Source organism: Larus michahellis, chromosome 2 (assembly GCF_964199755.1).
Source record: "Larus michahellis chromosome 2, bLarMic1.1, whole genome shotgun sequence".
Lineage (NCBI taxonomy): Eukaryota > Metazoa > Chordata > Aves > Charadriiformes > Laridae > Larus > Larus michahellis.
The window spans coordinates 16,828,495-16,844,235 of record NC_133897.1 but is presented as its reverse complement, the minus strand read 5'-3'; the positions used below and the strand labels follow the sequence as shown (position 1 = coordinate 16,844,235).

The window sequence follows — 15,741 nt, the reverse complement described above, 5'->3', positions numbered from 1 at the left end:
AAAACATACAAAGTAAACAAGACTTATTGAATTCAAAGAATTATTTTAATTCCTTGACAAAATTTAAGCCGACTGCAATCTGAATGAGAAAGTCTGCCTACTACTTCTTCCTTCTAACCATAAATCCCTCAGAGGCCTAAAGGATCAGCTTACCAGAGAAGCAGCTCAACATAGAATAATATCCTTCTATCCAAATTTCTGCTATTTCTCCATTACTTAATCTGGTCCCTACTCCAGAATCTTACTACCCAAGAGCAATGAAGTAGAAGTGCAGGACTGAGTCACTCCTTAAAAGGAACATCATATTTTTATTTTCGATCCTTTCCAAAGAAACAAGAAGAAAAAACTTTGTTTTCTTAATGACTGTATATTCTTTCTTTTCCTGAACAAAGAACTGGACACAGGAAGATTATGACATTCACCCTCAAACTGGGTCTCAAAGATTTCTGACAGTCACTTCAGTTGCTAAGAACTGCAGTATTATTTTGAACGCACCTCATCTTTCCTTGTTGGTTGGGTGTTTTTTTTCTTTTTAAACACTTTGTCACTTCCTAATCCTGCTTCTTGTGGGAAATCGGAGACCTATGACATGGCTCCTTGCAACTCTGCTACATGCCACAGGCCAAAAACCATAGGACACTACGATGCTGCTTAAATCTGCGGCATGTGTGAATATATATTCTGACCACCTTTTCTTAGAATATGTGACAGAATGGCCAAAGTGTAGATAAGCCACAGTGCCTTTCTTATAGATTCATAGGTGAATTGAAACAAATGCCACAAACTGGGATTCTGCACAATTCCAAACGCAGAATGACATCTTTTCTCCAGTGATTCACAGTTCCTCACTGATCACTTACTCTCTCCCTTCAATACAAGTCTAAGTAACAACATCTAACAAGAAATTAATTGAAATACTTGTTTCTGAAAGACATGATGAAACTGCATATGCTAGACCCTTTCAAAAAACCTGAATTATTTAGCTCATTATTTTTGTCTTCCTTACTTTCTAAGGCATATGAGAAGCAAATCGATAAAACAGTATAAGACAATAAAAGATAATACTTACTTGTAACTGCTACATGTCGGTTTGACTTTCCTTCATCTATAGTATCCATAACTTCTTCTGGACTACATACAAAACGTTCTGTGCAACCCTTTTAAAAAAAGAAAAAAAGGCAAAAAAACCATCACACCAACAAGCCAGAGGTAAATGACGTACACTAGAGGAATGAAAGATGAAAACATATCCGAACGATGCTCACCTTTACATAGGGAACTCTATTCTTGTCCTCATGAACAGAAAGATTGGTCTTTGAAACTGGAAAAGAAAGAGTTCTAAAGCTGAGGTATATATGATTTCTTTGCAAAATGAATGAGCTGTGTACAACATCCTTGTCATTGTCCAAGTCATAGATGTTATTTCTCAACAATACTTTAGAAAAAACTTAATATACATGAAACAACCACTACTGCAGCTTTAGTATTATTCTATAGATTAGCTCCACGCTTTCTTATTCTGATGTACCCTTATCTTTTATAGGTTATTAGCATACTGCATACCTATCTTACTATCATGAAAAGGGGTTTGGTTTGTTTGTTGTTTTTTTGTTTTGTTTTGTTTTTTTTTTTAAAAAAACTCTCTCCAGAACAATATATTTTCTATGTTCAATATAAATAAAAGGCTTACCATCCAAAAGGTCCCTTATTTTATCCAAGTATATTTCAAAATATGACACCTAGAAGTGGGAAAGGGAATAAAGATAAAGCATCAGAAAGCAAAAATGCTTTGCTTTTTGATCAGAAGGATCCAACATGATTATTAGAATGTCCCACATAATATCACATTTAGCTCAAGTCCTTAAGGCTGAACTAAAATACACCTCTAAGAAGAAATTATTTTGATCAAAAGCTTCAAGCACCAAACAGCACTGCCACAGGTTATCAGGATAGCTACCATCAATGTTTAATGGAAACAAGATTAAAGTGTTAACGTAATTCTTCTTTAAGAAGAGTCAGTTACTTCAGAAATAACTCACATTTAAATTTTCCAAGTTACAGGCATTTGAAACAGATATAGAACGTTCATAGGCTACTTCCAGTTGTAATATAGATTAAATAACTAACAACGAAGAAGAGTTTACCTTAATATGAAACTCAAGATTCTCATCCATAGAGTAAATATAATTAAAAATATCTTGCACAATTCTTGGAATAATACCCATTCCATCTGGGTCGTGAAGCTTCCCCTTATTAGAAAAAGATATAATAAAATGAAACTTTCATACTGAATGCAACGTTACAAAACAGTATCCAAAGGCCAAACAGTTAACAGACAAATTAGTTTTAAAATGCTGACAGGTATGATGCACTTATTTTACCTATAAAGGAAGACCTTGACCATCCATTTAGGCCCAGCATTTGCCAGGAGTGAAAAGAACGATCTCAGAAATCTCCCAAACTATGAAAAGTGAAAACGTACAAGTAACATTATTCTTGTGTTTCTCATCCTGCTACTAAGGGCTGAAAAAATACAATAATTGCTGTTCTCAGTCCTAAAAAAACATTTTGGGTATCAAAACATTGTAAGGAAAAGAAAATTAAAATTACAAAATGAAAACAAGCAGACATCTTATTACTAGAAAGATAAAGACTATTGTGATGAAAAGAGATGACAGTGACATTAAGAGGAAAATTATTTTAAGATTTCTTACTTCCATAGTGTGTGTCTTTCCAGATGATGTTTGCCCATAAGCAAATATTGTACCATTGTATCCCTCAAGTACATCTAAAGGGAAAGAGCATTTTCATTAGGGTTCATTTCCTTCTTCTAAAGGAAAGTCAAATGAAATAGAATGCAAGCAGGCAGTCCCTAAAGTGTTCAGCAAGTTAAATCATTCAATGTTGGGGAACTCTGTGCTAGAGGGTGTTCCTCCCTACCCCTTTTAATGCATTGAGACATTCATCATTGACTGTGTTTTAGAAGTTTACTGTCTTAGAAGCATCTGTTCCTTCAACCAGAAAAATCAGGATTTCAGAGTCAGGTACAAAAAGGAAATCAATACAACTGCCAGGCTGAGCAGATAGTCTTTGATAACTCAGAAGAAACCACTGTACATGAGAACACTATAATATTTTCTGCCTTCAGGAAAGTTTAACTGTCCAATTGTGAAGAGAATGGACTATGCCATAAGTTTCAAGCATCTTAGTCTTTGGCCATTAAGCTTATAGTTTAAATTATGAGTGAACCACCACAAAGTTTTAGATTGAGGGGTGAGAGACAGGCAGGTTGGTTTGTTTACAAGTCAGTTACTGTAGAATCACATCCTGCATGCAAACTTTTGTTTTCCAAAACCAAGCATGAGATACTTCAAGTGGAGATGTTTTGCCACCCCATCATACCCGTAATCCATTTGTACCACCACTACAGCTCATTTCCCACATGATGCAGCACAGATTAGAAATGCTGCACAGAGAAACAGAGATCAGATTTTTAGATGGAAGAAAGGGGCAGCATTGCAATTCTTAGTTAACTCCAGGTTTTAAGGAGCAAGCTTCTGATCTAATCCTAATTACTATTTAACTCATTAAAGAGTTAAATAGTCACAGCAGCAAGGATTTTTCACAGCAATTCACTTTTCTAGTCATCAAAACCCCCCTACATTTAGCCAGTCCTCTCTTGTCTCTAACAGTTAATATTTCAGGGGAAGGCTTTGTAAAAATTGTTTTGAAAGTTGTGTCAATTAGAATTTATTACTGATCTCAACAAATTAATCGATTTTATTTTCAGGAAGCTAGCTAATTGCTTACTACAACAACTTACTGTGGTATAACCTTCTTTGTTCAAAGACTTGATTTTCTGAAGTTACTAGACCAATTCTGACAATTCAGGTTTGGAGAAATTGTACAACCTGACATGCACAGCACTAATTCACATTTAAACTTTTAATTGTGAGGGTAAAAATCACATTCAAAAAAATCCCCCTTAAACTGTGTATTAAATAAACAAACTAAGAAAGTATCTATAGCGTACACATGATTTCACAAATTTCCTTTCCTCTTATATTCCTCCAAACAAACTAAGGCAATTGTAGGATGTTTTCACCAATAAATTTGGGGCGGAAAAACCAAACCTATTCATAAGAGTTAATTTTGATTAATTTCTGACAAATTGTTTTTAACAATCTTTTGCAGACAACTGCAAAAAAACCAAAACATGACAGGTAACTGTTATCAAGCATTGCAATAGACTGAAAAAACAGGTTAAGCACTGACATAATTTATGAGCTCAACTACAGGCTGATTTTGTACTGCTATGATCCATGTTGGCTTTTATTAAACATTCAGAAGGTAAAAGGGAACAATAGAAGTATCAGTTTTCAACATTGCAATCCACACAAATATGAGACTTAGCATTATGGTTAAAGTTGCTGTTCCACCTTACCTTTGACAATCTTTTTAGCACAATCATTGTATACTTGTTCCTGTGATGTGTTTGACTGGAATACACGGTCAAATATATATGGCTTGGACTGGAGGGAAAAAAAATAGACATAGAAGAGCTATTAAAAAAAACAGATACTGTAAGAAGAACTAGAAGGTGCATGTTCATATAGTTTAGAAGTAGCCTATGCTGTCTCAGCCCAACTTTTTATTTTAAGAACTTCAAGACTGTAGCAAGGAAACCAGCTTATACAGTGGTGCCCAAATCTTCACATTTGCCTACAAGTAAGGCCTTGAATGAAATATATTTGGTTTCAAAATGCAATCTAAACAGTTCTCCGAAACTACTCTGCCACATGACCTCAATTTACTTGATTTACAATGTAAACAAATGCCCAGTCTGTACATCTGAGAACCCTTTATTCTCTTCTACTTTGGTAGCAGGTTTACTCTGGTAAACCTAAATTATTAAAAATAGCTTATACCACATCATGTAGAATATCTGTCTTGGTAAGATTTGTTAAAAACCTCAAACCAAAAAGAAACATTCGGGTCACCTACAGTCAGCACAAGAATTATTTCCCCATATATGATATTGTTAAAATAGTTCCATATTGTTAAAAAAGTTCCATAAGCAGAAGCAAAAGGCCACTTTGGAGAAAGGAAACCTTCCACAGAAGACTCATTTTGGAAGACTCTGGAAGAGGAAGCTCTGACATAGCTTTTTGAAACAAATGTTGGACTTCGCTTTGTTTTAAAGGAGATGTTCATAATGCAGTTCTAAGCAACTGACAATCCATTAGGATATGGACTATTATCCATAGTCTTATTATCCATATTATCTTATTATCCATATTATCCATAATCTTAGAGAGGTCAGATTTTTTTGTAGCGTTTTCAGAGCTTGATTTAGTAGGTAGCCAAGCAGATAGGCAAGGTTTACAAAGGAGCTAGTTCAGTTACCATTGCTAAACTCACTGCAACTCCTAAGTGCTCCATTTTGCCTAAATTTAATTCATTATCATCCTCCCGCAAGGATATTCTGGAACTGCTTCCCCATCAATGAAACAATAATAGCTTCCATCCTTCACCCACCCACCACATTCCCTTCCACAGTCTGACCTCCCTTTTAATAACATCTAGCATAACACCAAACAAAGATTTTTAGATTCAACACATATTTATCTGCTGAGAGGGCTTGAAGTCAGGTGGATGAGCTCCATCTTGGAAAAAAATAATTACAGCATTCACTGTGTAAATATGCTCAAGAAACCACAACACTCAGTAGGCAGAAACTATCCCTAAGGTGCTGAAGTTTGTCAGAACACTTGTCTCACAGCAGGGAAATCACAAGCCTTCTCGATTACTCATTTTAGCTTCAAATGCACCTCAAATTCATGTGTTGTACAGTAGAATTAAGTCCATTATACACCAGAAGACAAACAAGTTCAAATAACCCTGAGGTAAGAAAATGAAGACTGAGAACACATTACATAAAAATTTAAGTCACTGTAGAAAAAATAAGACTAGCTATACATCTTCTTTCTCACTAGCAGCTGTAGTTTCAAAAAGCCTCCAACTCCACAAATATCAATCAGCTACACTACGCACTGCAAGTCATCTACATCACAAAACATTAATCAGATCTGTTTCATGCTCAACTTCTGCATATCTGTATGCACTGAAATAACACCATTTTGGAGGACTGTATTTACCATTACACACTGGAAAACTATAGTGAGAAGAGTGATAGCATCCAACATCACTGCAAACAATCTGTGAAGCATTAGTAATTTGTGTGTTTGTACTTGTAAGAGTTAGACTCTTCTACAGATACTGCTCCAGAAAATATATATATAACAATTATTCCAATTACTTTGATTTCGGAAGAATTAGAGAAAGTTCCTGGATACAATCTTCTGACAGTCTATGCAGCAAGTGTTAACAATACTCACTATTTCTTACAGATCCCAACATATCTGATCTTTGCTGTTCCAAATACAGCATCACAACTATGAGGACAGAAAAGTATATTAGAATGCAAATATTATTTGCATAGTATATGTGTCTGAATGTATACACATACATTATCGTGTATTTATATCTTACTACAGAATACTTCTGATGCCAAAAAGCAGAGGTTTATTTACTTCAAAGAAATCCAACTCAAAAAACAAAGATAAAAAAATAAATATAGAGCCTAGTTTCTGGTACAGGAAGATACCTTGTTTAGAAAGGACTGTAGGCACAACCTCCACGAGTTTGCAACTACCCTACAATCTACAGGTATTTGCACCAGGTTCTGAAAAAGCTTTTTTTCCTCTAAATGCTGTTTAAAAATTTAGAGGAATTTGGTTTGTTCCTGTTTGTTTTGGTTTTGGTTTTTTTTTTTTTGGGGGGGGTGTGTGTGTGTGTGTTGGTTTTTGTTGTTGTTGTTGTTTTTTGGGGGGGTTGTTTGTTTGTTTTGGGTTTTTTGTTTTTGTGTTTGTTTTTTTTTTTTTTTTTTAATTCTTCTGCCAAGCAAAGGCTGACTGAATTGAACTATTCTTCTTTATCTACATTAACGAAAATTATCCTGAATAATTTGAGAGTAATCCATAGACAGGATACTTTTAGACTATCTACTCTCCAATTGCCATTCAAATGCCTTCGTAAGAAAACAGAGCCAATTACAGTATCTCATATAATTACAGTCTCTTTTGTTTTACAAAATGTTAATATAACAGATAGCATGTACGATGAATACCACGGACTAGTAAGAACAGAAAACCAGGCTGCAAGGACTCACTTGGACAGTATTGCCTTTAGTTGATCTTTATTTACACAGTGAAAGCTGCTAGGCACATGACAAATTCCAAATTTCCCTCAACTTAACAACTGCTACCAACATACCCACAAAATTTAGGAATTCTGGCCCCCAAAATAATCCTCACAAGGGGTCCTGTTTATACCACTTGTCACTTCCCCATCCCTTGCATGTGGAAAGTGGAATATTTGTTTACATGCCCTCAGTATTATAGTTCTTAGATGAAGCCACAATACAACTTCAAAGCACTCAAAAATCCAATTACATATTTCCCTCCCCTCCCAGGTCACAGTACAATTATCACACCTGTGAAAACCCACACTAGAGGCATGCCCCTGCTCCATCATTACTGAATCAATATCTAATCAAGTAGGTTTAGCCAAGCAGGTTCCAGGATAATTATGTTTTAAGAATACAAGTTACTCCCACTCATATGGTTTCACATCTTTGACATCTGCAATACTATGACTTACCACTTCTCTTTACAGTCTACTTTCTGCTGTAAACAAAGCTAAAACAGTATTACACAGATTACCCTGCCCTAGAAAGCCTCCTCATTACCTTTAAGAGATTAATCAAGAAAGATTAAAGTGTCAGATATTTATTCTATACCAGATGCCTATTCTTCCTCAACTAGTAAACAATCAGATATTATGATGGAACTGAAAACACAAAGGTTCCAAGCAACATTACCACATAGTGTCGATAACAGTGGTAGTCGCAGCATCACTACCACTATACGATGCTGCTTTGACATACTCTAGAAATTTTCAGGAAATATTTCTCAAATCCTATTAAAAAAGTTTAGAACATAAAACCTCTAAGCAACACGAAATATCAAGCAAACGAGCAGAGCTTCTAACTTTTTCTCTCCAAATAGAGAGAACTCAACATTTACATTCGCTCCTTGCCTAGCATTTGTTCTGTCAGTAATCAACTACAGGACAGCTTCAGCTCCCATAATTGCTTGTACTGAGGGGATGTGGTCCAACAGCAAAAACTTTGCAAGCGCTTTCACAGCCCTCAAAAAAGTACATCTGCCAACATGATTTAGCGGCAGTTAAGCTGAATCTTAATAAAGTGCCTATGTTTAAGTACGCAGTTCCACAATTAAAGCTAGTTATCAGTTATCCTTACACAAAAGGATGCTCAGCCTATCAAAATTATACAAGATTTGGAGCATGCATGAGTCCGTTCCTCAGAAAGGTTAGTTTTTCTCAGTACCTTCAGTGTAGTCCTCATTGTGATCAGCCTGACCACAAGTAGGCTGAAACCCTAAAAGTCCTAGAAATACTTAATGTTATCTCCCATAAAAATAATTTAAAATATCTTTCATTTTCCCATTGTAACTTTCTGTAAACTACAGAATTGGTTACTCATAACAATACTTTACCTTATTTTCTGTGAATTAGTATCTGAAGCAAAGTCAGTAGTTAAAATTTACTTGAAAATCAGTAGAGTATTTTTCTGCCACAACATATCCAGATGACCTTTACTGTTTTTTGCTAGAATGAACTGATAGAGCAATATTATACCCACCAATGGTTGGCTTATTCTTGGTAAGAGGTTCAAGTAATGGGTTTACCTCTCCTTTAAGTTTCACATCTTTAATAAAGAACATTCTTCCCATCAGCACAAAATATGGAAAAAGAAAAATCCCACACCGAACAATTTCTGGAAAGCACCATGTCAAATAACTGACTCAGTTCTTCCTATTACTAAGCTAAGGTATTGCTGCTTTGACACACCTAATGGAGTCCAACATCATGAATGAGTGAAAAGGCACTGTTCCAAATCAGTATTTTACTTTTAGGATAAGGAAAAAGCATTTTCTTCTTGTCCTAGCTCTATGGAAACAAAACTGCAGCCAACACAGAACAGTAATTGGTTCTCAGCTCTTTCTGCCCTATTTTTTGTATTTCTGTGCAAATAATGCAACTCAAGTACCAACACCTACAGCAGTTATTTATTGTTGTTACGGAAGGACTAAACCACGTCATTTTATTTTTGAAAAAATGTGACTGGAAACCCAATTTCCAGCATAGAAACAGAGAGAAAATTTGGAACAAGAGGTTTAGCCAAGCTTTGCTTTAATAAAGAGTTTGTTCTGAAGAGAAGTAAGCACTGCTGGCATAAAAACGGTCATAGAATTTCAGAATGGCCAACAAGTATGAGATGAGTGAGGTGTTTCTAAGCAAGTGGTACAGCAGCCAGGGAGCATGGCTCTCCCTTTAGACATTACTGTAAGCTCTAATATTTGTTTTCTGTTAAATCATCATACAGTGTCATCTGAAAAAGGTCTCTATTATCCACCATTTCACAGAATGAAAAAAAAAAACAAAAACAAAACAGAGCAACACTGAAAGAATATTATTGTTTCAGCTACAGAATGCAATTTCCGATTTATATTTAAGTTGCACTGTAGACATTAAGCATTTTTATTCATGTGTGTCTAATTAAACAGTGATTACCTTCATGCTAGCAAAATAATAAAAAAGTTGTTTTGAGAATGTACCTTGTTTCTTGCATTTATACAGTCCAGCACAGCCTTTCTTTCAGCAATGCATATGAATTACATTTTCCTTTTGAATAATCTGCTGCCAAAAGCTGCAGTAATAGCAAGTGATCTTCATTAATCTTATTCTAATGTAACTTAAACCTAGCTTGGCTCTCATTTACTATCCAATGCTAGTTTAAAAAGTAATGAAAAAGAAAGCTAAATGTCTCAAGGTCTTCCCAGGATCACAGGGGTTACATCTTACATACAAAAAAAACCCACAGTACTCTAAACAAATATGAAGATACAGGCAGGCAGCCATGATTCCTTCTTAAAGGCCATAGTAATAAGGAATATACTACGATCATTACTAGAAACATTTGGACAACAGACAGACACTGGCCATTTCTGTGAATGCTCATAGCACCTCACCACTTCAGTTATTTGACAGTACTGTTTTCAGCTTAGGCTTCATCCCGAAATCCTCAATTGTCACCGTATTCCGTAATCTGTCTTATCTTTTGCACCGTTGTAAAATGAGAAAGACCAGGTACAGAAATGTTTTTTTTAAAAAGAAGTATAGATACATTCAGCAGAACTATAAAGCTACCCAGTTGTAAACAGTTTTACATTTGAAAAAATAAAGTACATAATCATATATATTATAGGCTTGCATTTCCTCCTTGTTTCATCTTACTCAAATTCCTGAAATCCATGAGCAAATTGCTATCAATTTTTGTATATAGGCACATTTATGATATTTAACATAAAAGCCATATACTCATAACAAGCTGCCCTATTATTTGTTTTAACAAAACCCTTATATTTACTTAACAGGAAGAGCCAGTATAAAAAAAAATTAAGAAAATATTAAAATGGTAAGAAGCCCCCTTAAATTAATAATTTAAAAGCTCTTTACTGTTAAAAAGGTTTCAACCTGTGGAAGGACAATACTTCTTCAAAGTCTGTTCTTTAAAACAGACCAACACCATATGTCCCCTCAAATTGCTGTTACACACTAGCTACAATTAAAACAAGTACTTTATCTAAATCAAAACAACTCACTTGTCCAGAAAGACAACCATGCCAGTAATTACACAGGAGCCAGGAAGAGAAGGGAGGAGGACAGATAGCTCAGAGATGACAGGGGAGTCAAGGAAGCAGGAGGGTTTGGTTATAGTCACCGATTTCCCTCCCCACCCTCCTCCACAGAGGAGTCAAGCCTGGTATAAGCTCTGCTTCCACCATCTCCTAGATTTCACCTCCTATCTACCATTACAGGCAACTCCCAAGTATTATTAAAGAAGCCTTCACTGTTTCAGCACAGAACCAGGTGCACACAGAAGGTGCAAGTCCTTCAGGTAGCTGAGGAAAGCGGCTATAAAAAAAAAGTGGTTCAATTATTGTTCAATAGGCAGCCAATATGACATGTAGCAATAAAGACAGAAATCAAACAGCTGAAGTAACCAAACATACAGCTTATTGAGGATCTTTTAGAAACTGTTTCATGAGAGGGACTGTTTCTGTTACCATCCTCCTTTGGGCAATTCCACAACACACACAAGAAGTGGCTGGCTACAGCCAGGTTGGCAGGTTCATAACTTTGTAAAACCTCAGTCAGCGTGTTAAAAAAAAAAAAAAAATTACAAGTTAAAGTCATTGTCTCAACAGTTTTAGAGAACCAAGTCGTAACTTCGAGAACGTTGATATTGTCATATATCCACCATTATAAAAAACAAAGTCACAAAATATCAATCCTTTATTAAAATTTCGTGAAACAGAAGTCAAATACTGTTACTGCTACCCAATCTCATAATTTTGGGGGGCGTTTTTCCCCCAAAGTCAGACACAATAAGTCCTGGCCCTAGGACCCCCAAAGGATTTTTTATTGTCATTTTTACCAGTGCAGAAAACACCGAAGCACAGTTGTAACACTAAATATTAACCCCGAGCACAAAGTCCCACATGATCCCTCAGAAGCATGCCATCAGACTGCTCTACTCAGATATAGCACCACTTCAGCCCAATTTACATTGCAGATATTTTTAAAGCACACTTAAAAAGTATTTAAAGAATGTAAGTTTTCTGTTCTCTTTAGACTAGAGCTACTGAAAAAATAAGTGGAAAATTTATTTTTAAGAAGCTGGAAAACATCAAGGATTCTAAACTTAATCGTGGATTTTAAACAGAATAGGTAGTGTCACAATGAATGGATATTCACTGATGGAAGTGAGATCATTTGTTCTAGTTAAATTTTCCAGGCTCAGTTCCTCACTCTGAGGAGTTTACCTGTACAACCCCAGGAAGAGATGTACTCCAAGATACTAAACTGCCAGCCGAAATAAGCCCAAATTACCTCACTTCACAAGCATGCCATCATTCTTGTAGCTCCAGACTCATGAAATTCCAAATTTTCTTGACAAATTCAGTTGAATATTAACAGACTAGAGCACTAGTATTTAGTAAATCATACTAAAAGAAGTATTTTATTAAATCGCCTCCTTCAACTTCAGATACCGTGTGAAAAAGCTATTATCGGTAGCCTCAAGAAACAGAGCATAAAACCCAAAATTTGAATACAGATAACAACTGACATCTAAGTTACTTTCAGCAATGCAGAACCAGTACTGTCTCTAGAGAGAAAACTATTTATATGAAAACACAAATTAAACATTAGCAAGTATAAAACAAACACTGGGAATAAACTGTGTTTGTACAATACCAACCAAACCAGGCAATAAACTACTGTACTTTAATTTTATATTCCAGTTCCACTTTGTAGCTAAACATGACACATTGAACAAAAAGGAAAGGATTAACTTTTTCCTTGTAACGTTCAGGCTGTTTTACAACTGGTCGCATACTTTGCAAGGTGACTTCAGTTAAAATAGATTTACAAACATGTAATAAGCCAAACGGTCTGTTTATTCTGATTAAAAAAAAAAAAAGTTATCAGACGAAGACTGATTCACAGATGACAAGCACCAATGAACTGGAGCCTGCACTGTTGTTCTGCGTTTTGGTTTTTTTTTCCCCTCAAAAAACTCTCTTTAGGCAACTACTTCGATGGTAGCTCCGGTGCATGCATTTTGAGCACGTCTTTAGCGGTCAGACTCATCGCGGACGCCAAAGCCGGGGACAGGCTGGCCGGGGAACACACCGGGACTCGCCCGCTGTCCCCCCCCGGCAATCCACGCCTTTTCCGCGGACACACCGTGCCCGGGGCTCAGCAGCGAGACCTCACCCCACGCCTCAAGTCCCCAGCCTTTCGCGCAGAGCCTTCGTCAAAGGTTTCACGACCCGCTACCACCGGCCTGTCCCCACAGCCCTACGCCCACCGCTCGGGGATCTCTGCCCCCACTGGCTCCCTGCTCTTTGCCCGACCGTGCACACATCCAGACGAGCTCTGCCTGCCCTCCTCCCCTTCTTCCCCCCTTCAAAGGCCACCCCCCTTCCCGAGGCGTCCCCTCTCGCCTCAGCCCTGCCCTCTCGCCTCACACCGCGCCCATCCCCGCGGTCCCCGACCCCTGACATCCCCCCTCTCCCCCCCCGCCCCAGCGCTGCCCCCGCCTTTCCCCTCCGGGGCGGCCCCTCACCGCGATGACGACGGTGTCCTCGCCCTGAAACTTAGCGATGTACTTGTCGCCGCGGGTCACTTCGGACTCATTGAGGGGCCTGAAGCGACACATCACTTTGATGTTACACTCCGCCGGGTCCGCCATCTTAGGCCAACGCCGCCTCCGGGGCGCTCAGCTCCACCGCCACCCGCTGCTTGCCTCTACGCCGACCCGCTCCGGGAGGGTCTCGCAAAGCCGCCGTTGCCGGGAAGCCTGCGCCCGCCCGAGCAGAAGGGAAAAGGGAAGGGCTCCTTCCTGGCCGCCGCCACCGCCTCCCGCTCTCACTTCCTCCCCAATATGGCAGCCATGGCGGCGCCTGCAGCCGGCGAGCCCCAGCCCTCCCTCGCCGGGCGGAGGCGGGGCACCGGGGGTGACGTCACCCTCCGCAGCGCCCAGCCCCGCCCCCTGGCGGGGACTTGCTGCGCAGGCGCCAGGCGTTGCTGGGGCGGAGGCAGAGTTGTCGCTCGCGGGCGCGGCGCCCGCGCGATCGCCGCGCGGCCGAGGGGGCGGGGCTGCCCAGGGGGTGGGGTTCCCCCTCAGGGGAGGGCGGGAAGGAGGTACCATGACCGCCCTTTCCCCCGTGTAGCCCCCCATCATCCCGCTCCCCCTCCGCACGGTTTGTGGCCACAGGGCTGGGGTTAAGCCCGGCCACGGTGCTGCGAGGAGGGACGAGACCTTGCCTGACGGGGCGGGGGCGGCAGCGGCAGCGGCAGCCGGGCCGCTCCCCGTCACACCTCCCTCCCTCACAGCCCTGAGGCTGGCTAACGGCCGGTGCCGGGCGGACGCCGGCTCTCGTGGCGGTGAGGCGGGTCGCGACACGGTCCTCTCACCAGCTGCACGCCCGAGCGGGGCAGTTCCGCTTAGAGCTGAGCTCTGCAAGTGTACTGAAAACTGAGAGACCGAGTGTGACGTGAAGTCTTAAAGCAGACGGTTGAGGTAGAAACCTCCGATATTTCTTTATGTGTTTTGGGTTTTTTTTCCTTGCTCGGAGAGGTAAAAAAGGAAAAAAAACCACTTCCATGAGGTGTTCACAGATGTCAGGGAGCTGTTAGTATTTTCTGAAGTGAGCTTGGTGCCTGCATGTGTCTCGAGCTGGGAAGCAGGCAGTGTTCTGTGGGCGAGTGGGGATCCGAACAGCACACAACTTTTGGGGCACCTCCCATGACAGAGTCTCTCATCACCTTCTCGCACCAATTTTAAAAAAGAGTCTACACAGTATTTTTTTTAAGCCTAATTTATTGCAAGTTTTATTTATTTTTTTTACAGGGAGCTCTAATTCTGGTCAATCAAAACTTAGGGATTGTATCCAGGTAAACAGTGTCGGCTATGCCCTTCTGATCAGAGATTCTCAAGAGTCTCACAAGTTTACAACTGTACCTCTTACATCCAGGTATGAACTTTCAAACTGGGACAAAGTACAAACTTGCTGCTTGGCTAAGTTGCATCTGCTTCCTGACAGAAATCTCATGATTTGTACTGGAAAATTTTCAAGTATACTTGAAGTTAATAAAAGAAAAAAAAAAAAAGGGAGCCTTTCTCTTAAATCAGTAAAGTTTAGTACGCCAGAATGATTCAGAATAGTAATGTCCTTCCCTTAAAGTACTTTCTTTTTCATTAAAAAAGGGGAAAAAATTGAGAATTTTAATTGGGCATCCTCTGTTTTCAAGACCCTTCTCAGTTTAGGGATTTCAATGGTGTGTTTTCACTTTGGATAGGTGTGCAAGGTCAACACAGCTTCAAAACTACTCCACATGACAGAAGAATTACCTAATAATCTAGTTTCACCTACAGCTTCTTTTCACACAGTAATACAAAAAATATTTTTGTGCCTAGTTTATCTTATGAGGTAAGCTAAGTCTTCTAAATTGAGTTCATGTTGTAACAAGTTTATTTTTCTGCTGTGGTTAAAAATTCTTCAGGACTGTGCTGTCTTATCCAGGGCAGCAACAATTATACCTCCCCACCTATCAGTACATGTGGAAATAGTTGTCTGGTAAAGCCAAGGCATATAATCAGTCTTTAGAGGGTGCAGTGCTGCTCCACAACATGTAGCATATGATATATAGAGACATCTGTCTCCAGTTCTGTTTGTCTGTGTTTTCAGTAAAATGTTTTAAACATAGTTCTTATTAGCCTCTAAGTGTCAGAAAGCCAATTTTTGTTGATTGCTACTTTAGAAATTATTTATTTGTATTGCAGTGAGCAAGATATATTAATGCATCTAACTCAACTGTTTCTGTGATTATTCACATGCTCACGGCTAGGAGTGTTCTTATACAGCTGCTGGGTTTGGATCCTCACAGATTTCCTATGATAGGAGGTTATTACTTTCATGAAAGGTGTGTAAATTATTTACTACTTTTTCAATTAATTTGCTT

The 15,741-nt window shown here is 38.9% G+C and overlaps 1 protein-coding gene across 4 annotated transcripts in view; it reads right to left on the bottom strand.

Moving 5' to 3' along the window:
- KIF5B (kinesin family member 5B) overlaps positions 1–13,770 on the bottom strand; it is a 35,805-nt gene extending 22,035 nt beyond the window's left edge. For 3 of the 4 annotated variants that reach the window (XR_012585429.1, XM_074574263.1, XM_074574264.1), the window contains exons 1-7: positions 13,343–13,770; positions 4,445–4,532; positions 2,715–2,788; positions 2,145–2,249; positions 1,691–1,739; positions 1,266–1,321; positions 1,070–1,157 (exon numbers count right to left, since the gene is read on the bottom strand). Coding sequence is in view for 3 of the 4 variants with exons in the window: in XM_074574263.1 (XP_074430364.1) it covers positions 1,070–1,157; positions 1,266–1,321; positions 1,691–1,739; positions 2,145–2,249; positions 2,715–2,788; positions 4,445–4,532; positions 13,343–13,468 (586 nt within the window). In the remaining variant the exon portion in view is untranslated. The remainder of the gene's footprint in view (positions 1–1,069; positions 1,158–1,265; positions 1,322–1,690; positions 1,740–2,144; positions 2,250–2,714; positions 2,789–4,444; positions 4,533–13,342) is intronic. The other variant, XM_074574265.1, reaches the window with a different exon arrangement.
- Positions 13,771–15,741: the final 1,971 nt, after the last annotated feature.